Genomic DNA, 24,705 nt, shown 5'->3' on the forward strand with positions numbered 1-24,705 from the left:
AGAAATATTTCAAATCTCTCCAGGATTAAAAAACGTGATTATTGGAAATTTCTGTTAATTGTTTGCATTCGACAGGAGTGGGGTGGGGGTGGGTGAGGGGCTCCAAAGATGCCGATGCTTCATTACTGTAAATAGGAACCCAACAAAACCCAGTGGATGAATGTGGCGATTTACACTAACATTGATTGCAGAAGAGTAACCAGCAGCTTTCAGATATTTCGGTCAAACTACCTATCAAGATTTGTTCGATAACAGATCGTCTTCACCCCCCATCCCCCGATCCCCCCCCCCCACCCCCCAAAAAAAGCATAGTCGAACTAAAAGCAGGTCTTGCTGCGGTTAGGGAACAGAAGTGCACATATAAAAGAAAGACTTAGACAGGAATAAGTACAAACGTAACTGACACATGTTATGTCCACTTATGAGATAATCTGCTCCAAGACTAGAAATGGAATATTCCATTCAGCGGAAACAGTGTGATTATTAGCGTCTTAATGAATCGTGAAATGAAATGTAAAGTATTAATGCATTTAAAATTTGTTACATTCATACATGATTGTGTTCTCAGTCTGATTATTTTAAAAAGCTAAATGTATATCAGTTAATTATGAGACCCTCTCCCTTTTTCTCTCCTCTCTCTCTCTCTTATTAAATTAACATTTTATGTCATCATGATAATACAAATAAATCAATAATTAAATCAAATTGACCAAGTACCTTATTTCAGATGTTGAAAAAATATATGAAATACAAGATACCAATTTACCGCCGTACGATTGACTTATCTGGTCATATTTTAGCAAATCAAAACACGATATCAAAAAAAAAATTCTTTCCTATATCACAGAAACACAATGTCATTAGAATGCTAAAATATAACTTGAAGGATCAACGATTATTTTATTAAGTTTTCACGTATACCTGCTGTATCCATATCAAATTCATGCGGACAAATTCTCTTGACAAGTAAAACTAGAACTGTCCAAAAGGGACAAATACCCCCCGCTGGGTTTTTCAGAGAAAGTACCAAATCACTAATGTTTTCTAGATGTGAGAGGTGTTCACAATTTCCTTAAACATTTACAGTGAAAATTTAATTACTCATTATATATTTTTATACGTCCGTCTTACGACGGGACGTACATGTATTATGTTACAGCGTTCATGTTTGTCCATCCGTTAGCTTTTTCATGTCCGGCTCATAACTTTAATACTATTAGGCCTAGAATTATCAAACTTTGTCAGCTGATACATCTAGGGTAGAAGGTGTGTCGCACATTAAAACCAGGTCGCTCTGACCTTTAATAAAGACGCTATGGCCAGATATGGAAAAATCATAACTAGAAAACCATTAGACTTAGAATCAAAAAACTATGTCTTTTAACTTTTAAATTACACAGTCCCAAAAGATGTCAGAGTATTGCAGTATCTTTATTAAAAAAGTGTTAAATCAAGAAAATACTAGTCTTATTTTTTTTCATTATGTTCTTTACAGCAATCTGTAACAACAAAAATTCCACTTCTCCCATGGGTGTAATGATCAGGCACTGGTCAAGGAAAATTTTGATAGCAGAAAATTGCATGTCAAATTAGAGAGAAATTAATGAGTTTTGTGTGAGGAGATAACTGGTAGAGCATCTCTGATCAAGCAGGTGTTATCTACATCTCTTGGGAATTGGGCAAAAGGAATCAGTCTCTTAATTAATTGCTTGTGTTGTATTGAATTGTTCTTGTTGGCTAGTCTTACTTTCAAGATAAATTTGATGTAATTAAAACTAATTTGATACTGTATATAATAATTAAAAGTTATATGATATTGTATAATATAATTTAAACTAATTATTTATTGTACATTTTTTATTTGAATTTTTATATCTTTACAACAAATTGCAGACTGCCTTGTCTCGCTAAGATGTCATTCAAACAATTGAATCTAAACTGTTTATGATAATTTAACAATATTTGATGGGCGTATCATGCTGTGGTGGGGCACTTTATTTAATGAATGAAACTAAGGTGCAGCCTAATAAAACATCAACACTAATAATTACAGTGTTTTTTATTACATTGAAAAAATAGTTTGCAACTATCTGCCATCTTTGTGAGACATGACACTCTGCAAATTGATTGTTGAAAAAAAGAATATCATAATTAATTATAGAAAATCAAATTGATTTTAATACCTTTATATCAAACTCATTTTAAAAATAAAAGGGTGGTTCCAGTAACTATGTATTTGACAGACATAAATTACAAGTAAGAGACTTAGACAACAGAGATCTTTATTTCTTTCTGCCCAATTCCTCTGAGATATAGATAAGACCTGCTTGATCAGAGATGCCCTAACAGCTTCCCACACTGAACTCATTAATTAATCTTTAACTGGATGCATGTCCACTCATTACTCCCAAGGGACAAATGGATTTACACTATCTGCTGTGTAATGTAAAAACTGTTTTTAATACTTTGTGGGTTTTTTTTAGTTCTAATGAGTAGTTTTAAGCTGTAGTTCACATTTTTGTACAGATGTTCTAGATTCTATGTCTCAAACCTTAGAGATGAACCCGAAATGACTAAGTCAATAAATTAAATTAAAAAAAACACCTGTAAAATGCAGAAAAATTATCAAATAATGTTGAAAATACCAGGTGCACATCTTCATATGGTAAATAATAAGTGTACAAATTTTCATACAAATCTATGCAATAGTCTCTGGGAACAGATCCAGACAAAACCACATAATAAAAATGAAAAAAACACCTGTAAAATGCGAAATTAATTATCCAATCATAATGAAAATACCAGGTGCACACCTTCATATGGTGAATAATAAGTGTACAAATTTTCAGACAAATCCTTCCAACAGTTTCCAAGAAATGGTCCGGACAAACTCTCGTCTACAGACAGACGGACAGACAGACGGACAGACAGACGGACATGCTGATTCCAATATACCCCCCTAAACTTCGTTTGCGGGGGGTATAAAAAGAGAGAGAGAGAGAGGAGGTGGAACTGCCGAAACTCGTTACTGGGGTGGGGGGGTGGGGGGGGTCAGTGAGGGTTACAACAAGTCGAGGTCAGATTATTTATTTTCTTCCCAGTGAAAGAAAGATTGTTTATTGCCATGATCCCCGTCATCATTAAAGTAGGGATACTTTAAATATTGTACAGAAATTACACAAAAGAGTTAGGGACAGGGAGGGGGCGGGTCCTCTCTCCTATAGCTTATGGCATGTGTTCTTTTAAGTAAGCATGCATGATCGCCAATTTTTCTTAATTTTTTCTGGCACTCCCCCCCCCCCCCCTTCTTGAAATACAAGATCATGAAAGGCCCATGTATGTTCAATGAACAAGTGCACGTCAGCATGTGCATATAGCATTAGGGCCTAGAAAGTTAATTAATCCCCACTTTTATGAGTGTCCGACTCAATATCAAATGTGTCCGACTTACGAACGAATTTCGATGTTGGTGGTTCATCATCTCTGAATGCTTTATACAGTAAAATACCGAGGTAATCCAAGCAAAGAATAGTAGATCTTTGTGAGCTCTTTCGGACAAGACCAAATTACATAGGGTATACAGAAGAATGTGGTCTGCATGCGTAAAGGAAAACGAGATGTGTCCGACTCACAATCACTTTACCCTAAAGTCGTCATTTCGTAAGTATATTACTTACAATATTACGATACAATGACCTTGTCAGAAAATAAAATTTATCATTAAGTTTGTAACGTTTAACATCCCTCTCGAGAATTTTTCACTCATATGGAGACGCCACCACTTGCCGGTGACCTATACTCGGCACTCAGGGCCATATAGCAGTGAGGGATCTTTTTCTTGCCAGCACCTACTGCGACACGGGACCTCGGTTTATATGGTCTCATCCGAAGGACCGGTCTCCACGTTCCACAGTGGGATTCGAACCTGCGACTTAAGGATCCTTACTCCGCGACTCTAACCACTACACCATGCGGGCGACTTTACCATTAAGTCAAATGCTGACTGACATTTTTCATACTAATTGTTAGGCCATTATTTACACAATGAATTGTCAATGGATTTTTCCGTTATTTCCCAATCATGACAAGTAGCACATGGTGGGTGTGACTGGTTGGCAGGAGATGCTCACTCCTCCATGGCACCTGATCCCACTTCTGATGTCTTAGAGGTCTGTGTTTGCTCTGCTCCAAAAATTGTATTGTTTAATAGACTTTTGAGCTCGAATACTGTTCGTTATCTCCATATTTTTAGTATATAAGATAATCCAAATTGTGCTTGTGGAAAATTGAAACGATTTACAACACACTTTTTACTTGAAAGCTAGTCTACAAAGATGTAAGAAAAAATATTGATTGACCCATCCATAATAAGTTCAGTATCAATGTAAATATCCTCTTACATGAAGATCTAACTCAGAATTTTTCTTTTAATACTTATATTTCTGAACATATACATTGTGAAGCTTCATCCTTTCAATGAAAGGAAAATACAAAAGAAAAAACAAATAAACAGAAATCATGGGACCCTCTTTAAAAAATTGTTTGTTTGCCCTCTCCCTACGAACTGACTAAAAATGACCCGACTCAAACCTTTTTTTAACCTTCAGGAAGCAATTATTTTTTATGTATTCTAAAAAACAGAATTTAAAAATTTAGCAATGAACTTAATTAGTTTTCTAATAATAAAAAAATTCTCACCTACCTACTGACCCAGCTGTTTAATCTTAAGTCGGGAGAGGGCAAACAAACAATATTTATTTCAATTTATTTCATGATGAGAAAAGATTTTTTTTTCTCTCACACTTAATACTTTGCAGATTGTATATTGGCCATAATTTTCAATCTGAAAGTTACAGACTTATAAAATGCATTACTTTCTGATGGTATACATTTACTGTACATGTGTATTTGTATATTAAAATGCATTATGTTATTAATGCATATCTCTTCAAATATTTGTTCATTTACTAATTACTGTTCTTTTTTTTCTTTTATGATTCTTTTTATAACTGTCACACAACAAGAGCAAATGTTATATATTTAACTGAATTAAAGTAAATTCCAGAAAATGATTAAATAATATAAGTTAATGGAACATCTTGTTTACGAATCCTGTATGTATCTTTATTGTGTATATATGTGACTTAAGTTAAAACTAAATTACTTGATTGAAAGTTTTATTGAAATTTCTTCTAATCAAGACCTCTTTAATTTGAACCTGCAATATGTTGTCAGTCCTGCTTAATGTGTAATGCCAGTACACATTGAATAGACAAAAATGGTAATCGAAATACCAATTGATTCTAATGTACACAAAATGAACATAACAATTTAAATGAAATGATATTTGCATTAACTTCTGCAAACAATAACAATAAAGAATGTCCATGAATTACAATGAGGAATAAAAGACTTTTAATCAATACGAGTAGAGTCTAAAATGCCCTTGTTAATAATACAGCAAGCAAACTTCTTCAAATCTGATGTAAAATAATTAATACACCTACCAACATATCATCTACCATTGTTGACAGTTCCCGAACAAAAGCCTCATGTTTTTTTACTTTCATCTTCTCTCTGTTCTTTCTTTCATAAAAAGAATATACATTTTTCTCTTGTGCAAATGACACTGCCATGATTCAATTCACTGTAAAGTCACCTCAAAAAATCAAATCAAGGATTCCACAAACTCATGAGACATCCTATCTGTTGACAGTGTGGCATGCCGGGCATGGCAACATTGAAAACTCCTAGCTTTAATGTGCATTAGACCAATGAGGCGAATCACAGGGGACATTTTCCAAACACATACACCATTAAGTAAATCTATTAGCAGTTGCTGTCTCTCTGACACTACCACAAGGTATAATATTTGTTTATTTGGAGAGGATTTGTGTTCCTTGAAGTAAATGGACAATCAATACAAACAAACTCCTAAATTTTCCAATAATGTATTCTCTAGAAATATTTACCAACAAATAATATTCTCTGTTCAACCTACATGGTGCATTAGGAATCTGAACTCATTAAATCTCCTTCACACCTTTTCATACCAAAGAAAACTACAGATACAAAGTACTGTTATAATGTCATTGTGTAAATGAGATTAGTTTCGTCAAATTCTAAACTTTTACAATAAGTGTTTGTTATCAAGTATATATTTTATGGCATGAAGATTAAAATGTGGATTCTGAAGACATTTAATAACTAAAAGCCCTGGCTATTTAGACCATACATATATGTGTTTTCAGGTGGAACAACAATTGATTGTGCAAGGGTTTTTAAAAGAAATGTCTTTTATATCATGAGAGCTAGAGTGATGATTATCATTTAAAATTTTGAAAATGGGTTACCTTTAAATTGGCTATTTAGGTAGAATTCAAGCCATTCTAAATATAATTTTAGGAGAAACACCGAACTGCTAGTCATGTCTCAACATGAGCATTAAACCCGCTTTGGATAATTAAATGTCAACGAGAAGTGAAGTATAAAAAGAACAAAATTAAAGACCGTATCAAACTAAATGAAACTTGATAACATGCCAGACGAAAGTGAATCTTAGACAGAGTGAATTCGATCTAAACAGCTAAAGCTTACCTTTGTCATGCTCAGACTCTCGAGCTCAAGAACAAGGTTTTTGGAAAGAAAATCTCGCCTTGGATTTTTACTTTCGACTACTTGATACATAATAGCGAGAGTTGTCAATCAATAAAGGAATAATCACCGGCGATTACGATAAAACCTTTGTATTGGACAAACCGTCAAACGGAAGCGCACCTGGTCGTTTACGTTGTTGTTATGGCGACTCACGAGAACGCATCTAGAGTTATCTCCCGTAGTGGTGTAACTTACAGGCCTAACTTAGTAACTACCATTGGGTTTTATTAAAATATCCATATTGGCTTGCAAAGTTTTAACTAAGAGGATAATGACAAGATATTTTATATAAAGTATGTATGGAACAGGCACGTACATGTATAGCTTAGTATCTGAGGAGGGGGGAGGGGGGCAGGGACAAGCTCCCCCCTTTTCCAAGCATTTATACTGAACAATGTTTTAAACTTGATGTTTTAATGTTGTTTTAGTTTGAAAATCTTAATCTTCACAGAATGGCCGGCTGCTACCCTACTCATTTTTGTTACAGTATGGTCAAATCCTACCATGTTAAAGTATCCAACATTTTTCATTTCACTATAGGCCTAGTCGAAAAAGTTGGACCCTCCCCCTTCCTCCCCACAGACATAGGATTTTGAGTGACACCAATCCACTCCCTTATTTTTATTGAATTTTATACATTTGTATATCTATGTTGAAAGTTTGACAAAACTACCTTGAATAGTTTAAAACTTCATACTTAACACAAAGTGATACAGTGTAGGCGGACAGACGGGGGGAAGACAGCTAGTGGGAATCGGACAATTATAATTATTTTGAAATTACAAAAATTCAATCGAGAAAGTCGATTCTCAGTACCTTCAGGCTGATATTGTTTTATCCCTGTCATAATGTATACATAAATATGAAGCTCGGCAAAAAGGATTAATATATTTAATAAGATGTTTATTTGCATTCAAATTAAGTTAACAAAGTAATGGAGTCATCTTTTTGTATTTAACAAAGTAAGGAGTCATCTTTGTTTAAATAAGCGCGAAACATAATTAATCTTACATATTAAATGAAATAATGTACTTTTCACCTGTTTTCAAATATACTTAATATTGAAGAATAAAGGTGGGACTTTTAACATTTTAACCATACTTCAGTGGACGTTCTGCAAAATTATTGAGAGGAAGGTAACAAAACTTCTTTGAAACATTAAAAACAAACAAACAAAGATACAAAAGCTGCCCACTCATCTCCGCCATTTGATTGTTCACTATTCACAGAAAGATTTTCTAGACTGATTTAGTGAATAGACCTTCGTGTAAGTGTTGAGGAGAGGGGTGCCAATGTGAGCCTGACGATGGGCTTGTTCTTCAGACTGTAAAATGTGCTGCAGATCTATGATTGGAACAAGTTGCTCACATGTATTTCAATGAAGTATCTTATAATAATAATAGAGTCTTTGTTACAACGGAACCGTGACATTTTCTTTCAATAGGATGCAATGGACAGAAATTTGATATTAAGCTTGGCCAAGTAACTTGTGCTAGGACACATGCACCCTTTCCCCGAAATCTCATTGAAATCCGTTTAAACTTTTTTTGAAATTTACTGAAGAAAACGAGAGCGATGGACAAACAGATGAAAACATAAACTCGTATCTTTTTGATGAAGAGGCAATAATTCACTCGAGACGAGAAGTCAAAATCATACTGTGTAATACGGGATTTTAGTATACTAGACACATTCATTTAAAAAAGAATGGGCTTTCTCTAAGGAAATTCCAAACAATGAAATTCAATATAATGTTTGGTGACTTGGGTTCAAAGAATACAAAATACAGACATCCCTTCCTTTAATACCCCCCCCCCCCCGACTTGAAAAGCGAGGGTATATTTAGTGATGATCGAGGTGAATGTCTGTCCGCCCGTCTTTTACGCTACAATGGGGATACACATCTCTTATTCGAATTTACCGCAGAAGAAAGAAGATAGGTGAACAAGGCGGGCGAAGTGCCTATAGTGCGACAAACGTGAAGTGAAAAATAAAATCTCAATTATATAAAAGATTTCTTTGATATTTCATCTACCATTAAAGTATATTTTATGCTAAATCTCTACAATTTACAAAAATCTCACAAAGACTGAAATTATTTGCCTACGAAATAGCATACACACACTAAAGAGGACAAAAAGGATCATTTTCTCACACTTTAACAAAATTTTTCGATATGAGTGGGTCTTCGCTCCATTTTTTTTTGAAAGTTGATCCTAAAAGTTTGCATAAAAATATACATTTTTTGGTTAACAAAAACATGGAGCAAAGACCCACTATACCTTAAAAGTACACTTTTATGACAAAGCATTCGCATCTTTCCGAGAAATACTTGAAGTCCATTAAGTCAAGGGTCATATCACAAACATGATTTAAATGCCATATTTCGTCAGGAGCTGCGTGGCGTAGTGGTTAGCGTGTTAGTCTCAAAAGAATATGATACCCCGGATTTTTATTGATAGGGGTTCGAATCCCACGAATACCATTTTATTTTTTTAATAAAATAATAATTTTTTCCGAGATCTTTTTTCTCAGAAAAGTTTTGTTAATCATAATTTCATAAATTTCAATAATGAGAACTTTATTTTAAATACTTAATTCACAAATTGAATATGATTTTATTAATATCTGAAGCTTTAGGCATTCTGCACACCTTGTTCACCCATCTTCTTTAATTAGACTTTTTCAGAATATTTATTACATAGAACCATTTTCCACTTCCTTTTTTACGTTTTGATCGGACACATATTTGGGCTTTCCAATAGCCTAAACACAGACTTTGCCATTATAATCAAATAGGGAATCATTTTGTGAGCTCATTGTTCACAGTACCTCGATCTAGTTAGCTCACCTGAGCTGAAAGCTCAAGTGAGCTTTTCTGATCACATTTTGTCTGTAGTCCGTCTGTCGTGATGTCTGTCTGTCCGCCTGACTAGCTTTCACATTTTCGACTTCTTCTCCGGAACCAATGGACCAATTTCAACCAAACTTTTCACAAAGCATCGGTGGATAAAGGGGATTCAAGTTTATACAAATGGACACGCCCTCATTCAAGGGGAGCGAATTCAGAAATAGTGAAAATTTGGTGACATTGTTTTACAAAAAAAAAATATATATAGGAAAAAATCTTTCGCTCAAGAACAGAAAAGCCATTTCTTATATTGATATGGAAGCATCCTAAGGTAGTTTGAAATTCAAGCCCCCCCCCCCCCCCCCCATGTAAACTTCTCAATACTGAACTGATTTGTGCTTTGTTCCTAGCCAATGTGCTCAGGTGAGCATTGTGGCCCATGGGCCTCTTGTTTTATTTTGTGGTTGACCAAAAAAGAAAAGAGCATAAATATGTGTGTGCAATGTTGAAGGCTATTTGAAATACCGTTTTTGCTAGATGACCAATATTTACATAAGAATACCGCATACACAATCTTGTATGATAAATCCTACACGTACACATGTAACTTGTTTAAAAACAATAATTGAAGATTTTCAATCGTAGTGCGTTTTAGTGGCCAGAAAATCATTGAACAATTTTAATTTTATCTGTCAGATTGTCTCCATTGCACAATACATGTACTCTCTTTCTTAATTTGTAGGAGTAAAAACTATCTGCATTTGAGCAAATTATGTTCCCTTTTCCTTGGAGCATACCTTGTATATCCTTATACCTAATACAGGAAAATTTACACAAATGTCCTTTGCCCACCATCCCATGAATACATGTAAAAGACCAATGTACACTCACAAACCCTTTAAAAAATATTTATGCATTACATACACAATAAAATATGAGTAATGCAATTCAATCTGTTAAAGGTGGAGGGTCTGAAAAAGTGAACACTGAGACTGAAAGTTTTGAGTTTGCTTCAGGTTCTTTCTTAAAAGTATGCAAATTCCCAATCTTAAATTACCATCAACTATTGAATTCAATTCATTCCATTTTTGTTGACAGTTCACATACTAGTAGTGTTTTTTTTTCTTCAAATCTTTTCAAATTCTCTAAAGTGTGTCATATTTGAAGATAGGAAATTTAAAAATTTCCAACATCATGATTCAGCATCTTGGGCACTGAATTCTGGAGAGAAGAAGAATGTATTTTTTTTTACACAAATGTGACATATAAATGATAGGGAATTTAAATTAATTTTCATAATTTTATTCCTTCACAGTGCAAATAGAAACATCTACACCAGTTTGTACTATGCCAATGTAGAATGTTATCATCATACAATGATAAAAAGCTAACTTTGACAAAGGATGAAAAACACTATTAAAATATTTCCCAAATTGCTGTAAAATCTATTGAAAAAGGAAAACTAGTACTTGTTTATGGAAAGAAAAAAAGTAATAGTATATCTGGAAAACTAAATTGTGTAAAAAATAAATAAATAAATGAATGATTTAAAAAAAAAATGTATATAGAGGAGAGAAGAGAAACTAAAATTAGTCTTTTTCTAAGATTCACATGATGAAAACATTTACATCTAATAGATAACAAATAAAAGTGTTATATAAACACTTTAACAACAATTATCACAGGCAACATGTGCAGCTTCTGCAACATTCAATTTGCATACAGATACAATTTTCATGTACCACCAATACTTGTAAAAATACAGATCATTATGCATAAAAATATTGAATATCTGGTATATATATATAGGACTTTCAAAAGTTCCACAAAGGTGAGCTCTTGGGTAAACATAATACTGATCAAGTTGTGAAAGCGACTAGTCTGTACATATCTACTGAGCATGCTTGCATGTATTACAAATGTATCATACAGATAATTACCCTACTGCTCTAACAATAATATATCTGCTTTATGATAAATTCAAAAATAGTTTCAAAATAAAACTGATTCTTTAAATAATCATTACTTCAGGATGAATTTTTACCTATTTTGATTTTGGGGATTTTTTTTCCTCGTAAGAGTTTTGTGCACTCAAACTTTATCCATCAGAATCTTTCTTTTTTAATAATAAACTTAAAAGAGAATGAAGCTATTCAGTGATGAAAATTCTCTTTTGATCATCCTTGGAAGTATTCCAAAAAGGACACTTAAAATTGAGATTGATTGATAATCCATGATCCTCATTAAAATGATTGATGATGAAAACTTGCAATTATTTTGACATTCTAAACATACCTTTCAAGTTTTCAATCTTATTCCACACAACAGTATCATTTGAAAAAGTTATGTCCCGGAAAGCAAGGACAATTTTAATACAATACTTGAGCAATTACTACTTTTATCTTTGTTTCATATACATGTAATTGATTCAAAAGTCTTGATCACCACAACATATTGTTAATATACTAATTTGCAATACTAATGTATACATATCATAGCAAAAGCCCATGCTATAAAAACATACACATATATATATACATGTATACATGTAGCCCATGCATGTATAGAATAATATTTGGTAAACAAGGTCACTATGGGATGCAGTACTACTTATTAAGGTCTGACCTCTTCATCAGGATTGGAGTTCACGGTCAAACTGGACGCAATGCTGGCTTTATCATCATACACATTAAGTTCATCCTCATCTTTGTTACTCCTAGCAGGACTAGGACTTCTGCTTGGAGTCCTACTCCTTGGACTTCTAGGACTCTCACTACGGGAGCGTCTGCTTCTACTACCCCTACTGCTCCTACTGCTTCTGCTGCTAGCACTGCTGTGTCTGCTGCTTCTACTGCTCCTGGATGAAGAACTTCTGCTGCTCTGTCTGCTGCGATTCCTCACCAAGTCATCAAAACTCTCCTGTCTGTTCGGATCAGAAGCGCGTCGTAAGTCTTCTGCCTGCTCAATGTACTTTTCTCCTCTTTTAATTTCTTTTTCCAGTAGCAATATGTCTTGCTCTCTGACTGGGCATCCAGCATTGTCTAGGGCTTTCATTAATTTTAATTTGTTGTCTTCAAATGATACAGGTTCCTCTGAATCAAATCTGAAAGAGTTTTACAATGTTATTTCAATTTAACAACACCAAACAAAATGATTAATTTATTTTTAAAATAAATTCTTCATTTAAAAGACCTCTCACATACAATTACCAAATTCTACAATGTTCAAAATCTCCCACACTTACTCAGCCTTTGCAGATTCAGGCAGCGCATTCCACACAATTCTATTCAATCTCCTATGAAATATCAAAAATAAGCTATGTAATCTTTGTAGGAAAAGGGCATAATTATAACTTTAACATGCAAGCACTTTTACCCTAAAGAATACTATTCAAAATCTTAGCATTTATGTAACAAATGTATATTTTATGGGGCAATGTATCATGTTACTATGGAAACTACTCACGCCTTGTACTGATCTACACATTTCCGCACTTTCTTTTTGTAGCCTTCCAGATCCACAGCAATAGGATTGACCAAAGTTATCTGTTGTTTTGTCCTGCTAGACACATGGGCTACAGGCAGTATCTAAAGAAAGCATAGACTTACAATATCTTGCATGAAGGATATCTATTACAACAATATAATTATATGTTTTAAATAGACGTTGGAATTGAAACAAAACATTATAAAAAAAAAAAACAACATTGCACATGTACCAATTTTTTAGTTTGATTTTATACATTATGCATCACAAAACTTTTCATACATTTACCAATTGAGATAGAGTAAGTTCTCCACAAGAAAAATGTTAATAAAAACATTACTTTAGGAAAACAGGATTTTCTTTTAATCAGTTTAAGTTTTTTTTTCAAATATCAAAGAAGACAAGAGTAAGAAATAACTTACTTCATCAAAAACTTTGGCAACAACATGTTTATCCAAGATGGGTACATATTTTGTTTTGTGGGGGACCATTGTCGGTGAAAGGGCATCCAGTATGGTCAATTTCTTGGCCACTAGTCCATTTTTGCTCAGCCACATCTTGGATGACATTTCCTTGGACCTACAGTGAGCATTTCAATGAGAGATAAGTTTGAAATTATCTTTGTTATCTTTAATTAAACTTTAAATGATTTATTTGCTTACTCAAATGATTTTCCATAAATTATATAGATAAAAATGAAAATATAGAAAAGATATAAACCAATACCTAATGACTCTCTTCACCTTCAATCGTTTGCTCTTTTCTTTTTCTGTCTCTACAATAAATGGGAGACAATTCAGGCCAACATCTACAACTTAATGCTGAAAAAGTTTTACCTCCTGACCAATGAAATTTTAAACAAGTTTATAGAAAACTATGCCAATTCACAATCAAAAACTATTTAGTATAAAAATATCTATATGAAATGCATTACTGAAATTCCAAAACAAAAATAAAACTTTATTCTCTCAAAACTAAAAAAAAATATTCAGCACTTCAGGTACAAAGGAGTTTACATTATCATATCACATGTACAATATCGCTCAGAATATGGTACAACATACAAGTCTTTAGTGAAATATGTACATGAAAAACTTCGGCATATTTTAGGAACACCGAAACAGAAAATTCTTTTTGTAAAATAAACATTTGTGAATCCTGTGAAATAAATGGTATATGTATAAAAGAAGTTTAGCAAGTTAATTAAATTTAAGAACATAGCCTTATTCTGCACCCTATCCCTAAATACTCTAGCTGTTCTAACACTTAGTTCACATGATATTTTCAACATCTATTATAACACATACATGTACTAGAATACAAAACATTTATTAACATATGAGACATATCATAGGATAACCCCCCTCCCCTCTCAAAACCCGGCCCAAGGTTGATTATTACCTAAACATAACTTTTTTCACATAATCACCATCTGCAGGTTTCAAGTGACAGACATATTTATAAGCTAATTATATATGTTTTTATAAGTATAACACTGAGCTACATGTACACTAACCTGTGCTACATTATATATATTTTTTAAACATTTACTTATAATATTCATAATTAACAATGATGAATTGAACTTTTTAAAATTAATCATTAGCAGAGTTAATTCACTCAATCACCACAGTTCATTAATCTAATTCAAAACTGAGTTAATGAAACAAAAGAATTAATGTTCTCAACATTAAATTGTTATAGGAAACTGAAATATTACAACAATCATTAACAGAACAATTAATTAACACAAAGTTGTTCACGTACAATTTTAAAGAATTCTTCATAGTAATATTATTTCATTTTTTATGTTCTGCATATATACATGTAACTCATAAAATCTCGATGCAAAGTCTTTTATTTGTATACTTCATATACATGGTCAGCCCAGCTGCAAGTGCTTGCCAAAAATGCATAATTTGTTAATTGATACATTATGCATGAATAGGTGTACAAGTATTGAATCTGAATAGCACAATACAGGTATTCCTAATTGCTTTAAAAAGCATTTATTTCAATAAATATGTAAATAATAATCATGTGTGTGAAAAGCTTTTTATTAAAAATTGTGTTGATGCATTTAGGCTTTCTTGCTAGTTTTTCGTACTAGTTTTCTTTAAACTTAATTTTTTTCCCCCAATAAAACAGTAACACATATGTTAAATGCTTCAGAGGTTAAATACTTTTTCAATAACTAGTAGTTAAAGCAGGTTACAAACTGAATGGTTGTTATATACCATTGGGATCCACCACATATGGGGACATATTGAACCTCTGTAAAACTAAAGATAAAAGCATTCATGTTATAAAATACCAGAAAGGAAGAGGTAAATGACATGTATCTATATACACTAACGTACAACAGAATTTTGAACTGGTTTTCATCTAAGGGAGAAAATGCTTATATACCAGGTATGCCTTTCACTTTGCAAGTCATATTCATTTGAGTTTTAAGATTCACTTCCACCTAAAAGGATGAGTTGAAGTTTTGATTGATTATATCCCCACTACCTTTGTCCAAATATACATCAATTGTGCTTAAAGAAAAGACAGAGAGATTGAGGGATATCTCTCCCAAAATTATGGTAGTTTAATATCTGATAAATCTAATTAAAGGGTACAGTAGTACCTGTGTCAATTAATGTGTCAAGCCAGCCAAAGACATTCAGAGTACTTGTACAAAATTTCAAAATATGTATTTGTATTTTAAAATTAATCAGATTACTAGTATCTGAGCAGTGTACTGGCATTGCACAGAAATGTGTCAGAAAATTTTAAAATTTTTGATTTGATTTGAGAACAATTTAGTTTCAAGAAAGAATACATTTTGTCTGTTTCATGGTTCTGATGAAAATACTGTGTCAGAATAACTAATTTTCATGGGGATTAAATTTTCATTGTTTCTGTGGTATGAAGAGACCGGACCCACGAATTCATGTCCTTTATGAAATGTAAAATTTCAAATATGGAACTCAACATTTTTTCAACCACAAAATGAAATCCCAATGAACTAATAATATCTCCTCAAACCATGAAAAATTTGACCCCCACAGAAATAAGTGATTTTACAGAATGCAGACACCAAGGATTGACCCAGGGTGCCACAGACCTCTAATCTACTATGTATCAAAGTCATGTTCATCTACATTGAGCATAATAGGGAATAGGTTAAACTTCTGTGGAACTGAAAGCAAGAGTCAATCAATGCATTAAGCAAGCATTATCATTGAAATATAAATTTAAAAAAGTATACAGATTCTAAAAAGTAATGAAAGTAGAGTAGTAAAATTCATGCAATTCAGACACCAATTGCCCATGTATGATCTAAGAAGGAATGAGACTACCTCAGATAGTAAAATCATCTATCAGGTATTTATGTAGCAATGCAGTTGGCATGAATTATACCAAAGTAATGAATTCTGAAGGTGCAACTGATATTAAAAGAAATCACTGAGGAAAGAACTTTAATAAATCTTTAAATTTGCTAGAAATATTTGATCCCCACAATGTCAGATTAATTGAAAGCAAACCTATGTCAACCACTGGGCAGTATAATAATGCAGTAATATATAAATACTGCATGTAGTTAGGGGTAACATTGAAAATTTTCACCCCAAGAAAACCATTGTCAACAGAGGTGCAGAAAATTTTTAATGTTACCTTCAACTACATGCAGTATTTATTATATTATACTGAATGTTTTATAAAATTAGAATAACAGTGAACAGTGTGTACATTGATTCCGTACAGTAAACTTTTTTTTAATATTGCCCATCATCAAGTAATATATGTTGACTGTATACAGCTACATTTCATCATGCTGAAGGGTATGGTTTCATTATTCAGAGGGTAACAGTGTTTTTTAACAAATGTTTTACCACGAATCAATTTCAACCAATTTACATGAAAGTATAATATTAAGCTTTATTTTTTTCTCATTTTTTATGCAGTTAGTTTGGTTCATTACTACTGCAAAAATATGTACCGGTACATGGGTGTGCACATGTGTGCCTATATACACACTGACATTATGACGACTGCCATTATAGAATATTTGTAAAATTAATAACTATGTGAATGTCATACCTATGGCCAACTGTCTCTGTTTCTCAGCTTGCTTTTCAAACAAGGCTCTGGTTTCTGGCAAAAGCCATTCGTTGGGTGAAAAACGTCCACTGCTGTTCAAAGTGCGTAGCATGCTGGTTTTAGTGTGACCTAACATTATTTAAATAAATATAATCAATACAAAATATAGGCACAAATAAAATAAAAATAAAATTGTGATCAAAAGTATATAAATAATGGTCAATATGTATTGTCAATTGACTTTTACAGGGATGTATACATATCATACATGTATATGGGTAAGCAAACATAATGTCCAAAAGAGCTGTACCCTATTTTGTCATGCAATATTTTTAACACATGCATACAAATGTCCAACAGAACATGCATTATGACTTAAAAGAAATATAAATGTAGAAATAGCAAAGTGTGTATGTATTTTCATTTCTCATAACAATTTCATCTGAAATTGTAATAATTATTCTTAAGTGTTAAGTGTATCGTTTCTTAATTAAAAGTGGTTGTCAATGGTATCCATTCATGGAATCACAATTTCTGTTCAATCTGCAGGTAGAATTTCTTGGACAGTCATTGTATTTCTTAAATGTAATTTAAATACATTGTCACAAATTTCCATGGAAAATTTGTGTACACGTACATAGTGAAAATTAATCACACAAGGAGAAAAGTACCGGTATGTCTACCAGAAGCTGACTTTCTGTTATTCTATCACTGACACTACATATGTACATGTATTATAAAATGTATACATTGCACTTATTTCTCAAACTCCCACTGCATCCATTTTATCAACAAAAAAAAATTAAGGCTGTTAACTCAATCTGGTTAATGTTCTCAAGCACACCACATGCAAAAAAAAAATCTGTGACAATTCAAATATATGCTTGTTTTATCTGTATGATTGTTTTAGAACTGTTAAATCACAGTAAAATTAAAAACTATAGCTGAGTTACAAATTTAAAGCTTTCTTCTAAAACTGGAAAGAGGGTAAAATGTATGAACATATATATAGGTATATATAAATGCAGAATGGTAACATATGTGTAAGACATACCAATATGTCGGATCATTTTTCTTTTATAAACTGTGAATTTGAAAATAACTCTTAAATACCTGGTTAAGTGAGTAAAACTTTATTTTGACTGCATATTTGGTAAGATGAACTTTTGAAAACAAGAGGCCCAGGGGCCACATCGCTCACCTGAGCACTATGGCTAGGAAAAAGCAGAAATCATTTCAATCTTGAAAGGTTGAAAAGTTTAAATATAAAAGTGGTTGGGGGGGGGGGGGTGTCAGGAATTGAACAAATTTGAATCTACATTATCTGAGGATGCTTCCATTTAAATATGACCAATCATGGCTTTGCTGTTCTCGAGTAGAAGATTTTTAAAGATTTAACCTATGTATTCCTATGTAAAACTTTGATCACCCATTGTGGCCCCACCCGATCCCCAGGGGTCATGTTTGAACAAACTTGAATGTACACTATCTAAGAATGCTTCCATATAAATATGACCAATCATGGCTTTGCTATTCTTAACAAATTGTTTTTTTTAAAGATTTTTACTATGTGTTCCAATGTAAAACTTTGATCGCCCATTGTGGCCCCACCCTACCCCCGGGGGTCATGATTCGAACAAATTTGTATGTACACTATCTGAGGATGCTACCATATAAATATGACCAATCATGGCTTTGCTATTCTTAACAAATTACTTTTTTTTTTTTTTTTTTTTTTTTTTTTTTAGAATTTTTACTATGTGTTCCTATGTAAAACTTTGATCGCCCATTGTGGCCCCACCCGACCCCCGGGGGTCATGATTTGAACAAATTTGAATGTACACTATCTGAGGATGCTACCATATAAATATGACCAATCATGGCTTTGCTGTTCTTGAGAAGAAGATTTTTACTATGTGTTCCTATGTAAAACTTTGATCGCCCATTGTGGCCCCACCCGATCCCCGGGGGTCATGATTTGAACAAATTTGAATGTACACTATCTGAGGATGCTACCATATAAATATGACCAATCATGGCTTTGCTGTTCTTGAGAAGAAGATTTTTAAAGATTTTTCCTATATATTCCTATGTAAAACTTTGATCGCCCATTGTGGTCCCACCCGACCCCCGGGGGTCATGATTTGAAGAAATTTGAATCTACACTACCTGAGAATGCTTCCATGTAAATATGACCAATTATGGCTTTGTTGTTCTTGAGAAGAAGATTTTTAAAGATTTTTCCTATATATTCCTATGTAAAACTTTGATCTCCCATTGTGGCCCCACCCGACCCCCGGGGGTCATGATTTGAACAAACTTGAATGTACACTATCTGAGGATGCTACCATATAAATATGACCAATTATGGCTTTGCTGTTCTTGAGAAGAAGATTTTTAAAGATTTTTCCTGTATATTTCCTATGTAAAACTTCTATCGCCCATTGCGGCCCCACCCTAGCCCCGGGGGTCATGATTTGAACAAACTTGAATCTACACTACCTGAGGATGCTTCCACATAAGTTTCATGTTTTCAAGCACAGTGGTTCTTGAGAAGAAGATTTTTTAATGATGCCATTAATTTTTCACAAATTCTTAATTATCTCCCCTTGGAAGAAGGCGTGGCCCTTCATTTGAACAAACTTGAATCCCCTTTACCCAAGGATACTTTGTGGCAAGTTTGGTTGAAATTGGCCCAGTGGTTCTTGAGAAGAAGTCGAAAATGTGAAAAGTTTACAGACGGACAGACGGACTACAGACAAAATGTGATCAGAAAAGCTCACTTGAGCCTTCGGCTCAGGTGAGCTAAAAATGAGTATAAATATTGAAATTTATTCTGGAAGCTGTATTAACTTTTTTTTTAAATTTCAAATGAATTAGGCAGGTAACAGAAGTTATGACAGTGCAAGCATTGAACAGCTGATACCTGATCTTAGATGTCTAATAGACAGCTGATTTTCATCTGCACAAAACCAGCATTACTCTCAACATTATTAAATAAAGTGACAGTATCAGAATCTGTATTAACAATGACTCGTATTTGCCTATTTTATATGATTGCTCTTTATTATTAAAAAGAGTTCCTGAATTCTTTTGCAAAGGAAACTAAGAATAAACTTTACAATTTAAAAAATTTGGTGAAAACAGTTCACTGGTGAAAAATTGTACACATACACAAATGCTGTGAACATATTTTTTGGCAGTGAAATTAATCATTCTGAACAGACATGAAGCAACTTATATATGGACTCACTGGCACTAAGAGCGTTTTTGGAGGATGCCGACTTTGAGCTCTGGGGCCTAGAGGACCGCAGTCGAGCAGTCTGTGGTCTCCCAGAGGAGGGGGTTGGGTGAAGATCTGAGGGCTCTGAATGTCTGGGAGATTTAGGGGGAGTAGGAGTGTGTCTGAAGGACTGAACGGGAGGAGCGCTCTTAGGTCTAGGAGGAGGAGATGGGGTAGATCTGTACAGGTCTTTGGTGTCCATGGGAGGGACTGCTGAGGTTCTGTCAGTATTGGATAACACGTGATCTCTGTCAATGTAACAATATTACATTTCTTAAAATTCAAAATTTACAACATAAAACTGCTGTGGAACAAGTTATTATATACTTGATCTACTGAATTAACTAATTCTTATTTCTCTATTCATCAAGTTACACATATATATAAAACAGAAAAATATTTTATTGATATCAAAAGACAATATTCAGTACCTACTGCATTTCTTCATCTCGGATACCTCTTTTTTGTAAGACAGATTGGAGCATTCATCTCTTAATTCCTCCACTTTGTCCAAAGCCTCTAATCCTCTCTGAATCTCATCTTTGATGTGGCGTATATCTTCACTCTGAAAGATATACCTTATGGATTAACACTTTTTTATGATTAATACAACATTGTACATTTAATAAACACATAACATACAAGTGATACCACCAGTGGAGAGAATATACAGAGCTAAATTTCAATTTCAACATGTATTTATTAAAACTAAAAACTTGATCAACATTTCAAGATTTCAAGGGAAATAACTCTGACAATTTATATATATATACATTCTCACAGACTTCCAAAAATAGTTAATGGATTACCTCCCATGATTCTGGCTGGTCTGGGTCCTTGCCTTTTTCTGAGAAGTAATGATATCGTCCACCTGTGGCTTTGGCAAGGTCAAACAAGAATTCATTAGCCTCCTTATCATTGCAGTTAAAGGAAATGGCATGAACAGGAACAGAATGATGCATCTGAACTTGAGCAATGATGGATTTAGGTGGCTATAACAGAAGATAAGCATGCAATGAGTCCAATCCAAATGCAAAATATTCAGTGCACCTTTGAATGTGGATGCATGAATAAAGTTCTTTGATAAAATGAACATTTTTAACAGTTAATTGAAAGAAGAAATATTTACTTATATTTTCAGAAAATAAATGTACTACAGTGCTACCTGATCTGGTCTTCCATCAGTGAGTAGGTATATAGCCTGAGTGCCAGGGTCAGATAATGCATGCTGTAGAGCAGCATAAGTGTTGGTGGAGCCCCAGCATGACAGACCCTGGATCCACTTCCAGGCTCCTTTTAGACTCAGCTCTGATATATCCACCAACCGATTCTGCCAGGCCGTGGCTTTGGAGTTGTAGGAAATCAGGTTGAACTTCTTCTTGTGTCTTATTTGTTCCTATAGACAGATTATTGATAGGCATACACTATGAATCAGTACAGTATGACATTGTACAAGTATGCCCATATTGAATTAAAACAGTTGTGGATAAGAATGATTATTAAGGCTGAATTAAACATTTACGATTCATGCAAATACTTGTATAAATACTTCCTAAAAGGGCTGATTATCTATTTCAGGATACTTTACACAACTTTTCTAACACATTTGCTGTAATGGTGACAGTCACTGTAATTTAATACATGTATCAGAACCGCATTTCTTGTAAGTGAGAATCTTTCTGGATACCTGCATAAGTAAGAAGAGTTTATCCTTGAGATACTGAATACTAGGTAACATGGATGCTGAAGTGTCTATAAGGATATAAATCTGATCTTCTATGACAGTTCCAAACAGTGCTCTGCTTCCCTTGTTCAGCCAGTCAATTCTACAGGAAAATAGAGGAAAATACAGTTTTACAGTACAGTACATAACACATGTTGTATACATGTATTCAATATCTGGAAACCCAGGAGGCAAAAAAATATCACATACCCAATTTAATGATGAAGCCTTCGTATATTCATATAGTAAGTGAAAATTATCAAAATATTGACTCTGTGTTTGGCATACCTTTGATGAAAAGAGTTTAGGGCAACGGTCATCTTTCTTTCATATTCTCTATGAAGTTCTGGTGTGACTTGAACATGAACCACTCGGCCATCTTTCCACTTTACAATGGGGAATCTATCACAGTATCTCGCATTCACTAGCTTGGTATGTTTTACCTACAAGATTGATATTCAACATTTACATAATAATATATGTACTTCCAAATGAATAGGTCATCCTCTTTAAAAATCATGTTAACATAAACTTCATTTTCAGCAATGGCAATATTGGCAATATCATAAAACATGATAATTTTAATTATGTATAAATTTAAATTGAAGCTTTGTGAATTCCAAATGCTAGCTACCACCATGTGTCGTGCAGGCTTTTTTAATTCAATAAATCAACATTTTGAAAAGTATGACTTTTTTTAATAACTTACAGCATCAGTTTGAGTATTTTCCCCTGGTTTCATGTTGATGTCTACAGCTCCATCCTGGTGTTTGAAAGCTACAGATGCCAACACATCAAAAAGTTCAAGCCTGCGAGCACTCAATCCATACCTCTTCAGCCATTCTTTTGTTCCCATATATTGTTCTTCAACATTTTCGCAGTCCCACTTACTGATTTTTGACTCTAAAACATAAAAGTTAATGCAGTAGCTCTATCACCTATTTTGGGAATTTTATGGAGGATGGGTTTATGCATGTTATACATAATTGATAGCTCTTACTGGACTTTAATCAGAAATTTGGGCATTTTGTCAAAATAAGTTTTTTTTTTCTGTTGTTATGGATGTACATTTTTGTTATATATCTAATGCCTCCATCCTTACACACCATGTTACACTTCTAAAAAATGGTAAATAAATTGTTACACAGAGTATTTAATTAACAATCAATAGACTTGAGAGACACTTGTCTGTTGAAATCTTCCCTGGCTAGGTGTTAAACCTCAAACAAATACACTTTTAAGAATACATGTATATGAAATTGCCATCAGAGAACAATATAGAAAGATGTGCTTCTATTACCATATAATTTATGTAAAATTTGTAATCTACTGTACTGTGACATTTCAAATACTGAATTACAAGAAAGTCTGGTGCAAAATATTTCTAGATAACTAGACTTTTTTTTTATTTTTCTACTTCTGTCTTAATAATTTCATGCATTAAAGAATCTGAAAAAAATATTTATCATGCAAACAACAGAAAAGGCAGAAGACAGTGTTTGCGAATTTTACATGACTGTGTAATAACCTCTTTTGTTTTTTTCTCGAGGTATGTATGACCTCGCATTCCAAGGTCCTGTAAATTTTTAAGGATACATGTTCTATTAAACTTAAAATTACAACAAACACATCAAGTAATCATGGAGATTTATGAAGTCAATTATTATTGCAAGTTGATGATGGTCAAATATGTCATTTAATTACCGAGGGTAATGCAGCTTTATTCATCAATTCCAAGTCATAATGATATTTAAATTTGTGTTGTTTTAAAATAGATGAAAACTTTCAGCATTCAGTACATAGATATACAGGTATATTTTTTCTTTCTAGTTTATTAAAAAAGCCCTATGCATATGAAACAAAATGGAATGAAAATGAAATTGTCAACAAACTGACTTGCATTCACTTCCTATTAAAGACATGCTAGTTATGTGCATGGCCAAATGCAAACTCTGAAATTCGATTTCTCTTTTAAATTGCATAGTGGATTCAGCAGTCATAATATATGGTACTAACAAAACATTTTGTTCCAATGCAACATTAATTGTTCAATTACTTTATTTTATTGGAATCTTGATAACTTTTTTTTTAAAGCTGTGAAAGATTTTTACCAATTTGAATCTTGGGCTCAGGGACTGTTTCTGTGAGTGCTTGAATCTGGGAGCGGACATTTCTTGCCTCTTCCAATTCTTCAAAAATTAGCATCACATCCTCTCTCATCCCTGCTCCAGGAGGAACACCTCCAAAAGTTTTCTTTTTTAGCACAATGTTGGCTTTGTTTGTTTTAGGATCTAAAGGCTGTCCTTCATATGCATCCATTTCCATGATGACTGCATATGCATGGAACCTGAAAAGACATAAATTAAATGCAATGTCCAAGAAAGCAAGAATGATTCACATACTTTAATGTTTACTCTTAATGTTCCATTTTTCAATCTGGAGATTAGGTCTTAAATTCATTACATACTTTGATCCAATTCCTCTGGCAAATTCTCGCAGAAACCTAACTATATCAGAGGAGTCACAATTATAGGACACCAGATGAAGGGGAATCTTCCTTGGGCAAGCTTGTACCTGAAAAAAAAGAAAAGATACATTCTCATTTCATATGGAACCAAC

At 33.4% G+C, this 24,705-nt stretch overlaps 1 protein-coding gene across 2 annotated transcripts in view; it reads right to left on the bottom strand.

Moving 5' to 3' along the window:
* Window positions 1–24,705, bottom strand: part of LOC133197315 (von Willebrand factor A domain-containing protein 3B-like) — a 42,844-nt gene that overhangs the window by 10,909 nt on the left and 7,230 nt on the right. Inside the window, exons 7-22 of one of the 2 annotated variants that reach the window (XM_061333282.1) lie at window positions 24,554–24,660; window positions 24,198–24,433; window positions 22,796–22,989; window positions 22,375–22,529; window positions 22,051–22,189; window positions 21,529–21,759; window positions 21,173–21,355; window positions 20,795–20,928; window positions 20,334–20,611; window positions 18,135–18,164; window positions 17,081–17,209; window positions 13,721–13,769; window positions 13,417–13,573; window positions 12,974–13,095; window positions 12,753–12,803; window positions 12,134–12,611 (exon numbers count right to left, since the gene is read on the bottom strand). In XM_061333282.1, the coding sequence (XP_061189266.1) occupies window positions 12,134–12,611; window positions 12,753–12,803; window positions 12,974–13,095; window positions 13,417–13,573; window positions 13,721–13,769; window positions 17,081–17,209; window positions 18,135–18,164; window positions 20,334–20,611; window positions 20,795–20,928; window positions 21,173–21,355; window positions 21,529–21,759; window positions 22,051–22,189; window positions 22,375–22,529; window positions 22,796–22,989; window positions 24,198–24,433; window positions 24,554–24,660 (2,673 nt within the window). The remainder of the gene's footprint in view (window positions 1–12,133; window positions 12,612–12,752; window positions 12,804–12,973; window positions 13,096–13,416; window positions 13,574–13,720; window positions 13,770–17,080; window positions 17,210–18,134; window positions 18,165–20,333; window positions 20,612–20,794; window positions 20,929–21,172; window positions 21,356–21,528; window positions 21,760–22,050; window positions 22,190–22,374; window positions 22,530–22,795; window positions 22,990–24,197; window positions 24,434–24,553; window positions 24,661–24,705) is intronic. The other variant, XM_061333283.1, reaches the window with a different exon arrangement.

This window comes from Saccostrea echinata, unplaced genomic scaffold (assembly GCF_033153115.1).
Source record: "Saccostrea echinata isolate AGI-Se365-2 ecotype Australia unplaced genomic scaffold, CSIRO_AGI_Sech_v1 ptg000030l, whole genome shotgun sequence".
NCBI classification, from domain to species: domain Eukaryota; kingdom Metazoa; phylum Mollusca; class Bivalvia; order Ostreida; family Ostreidae; genus Saccostrea; species Saccostrea echinata.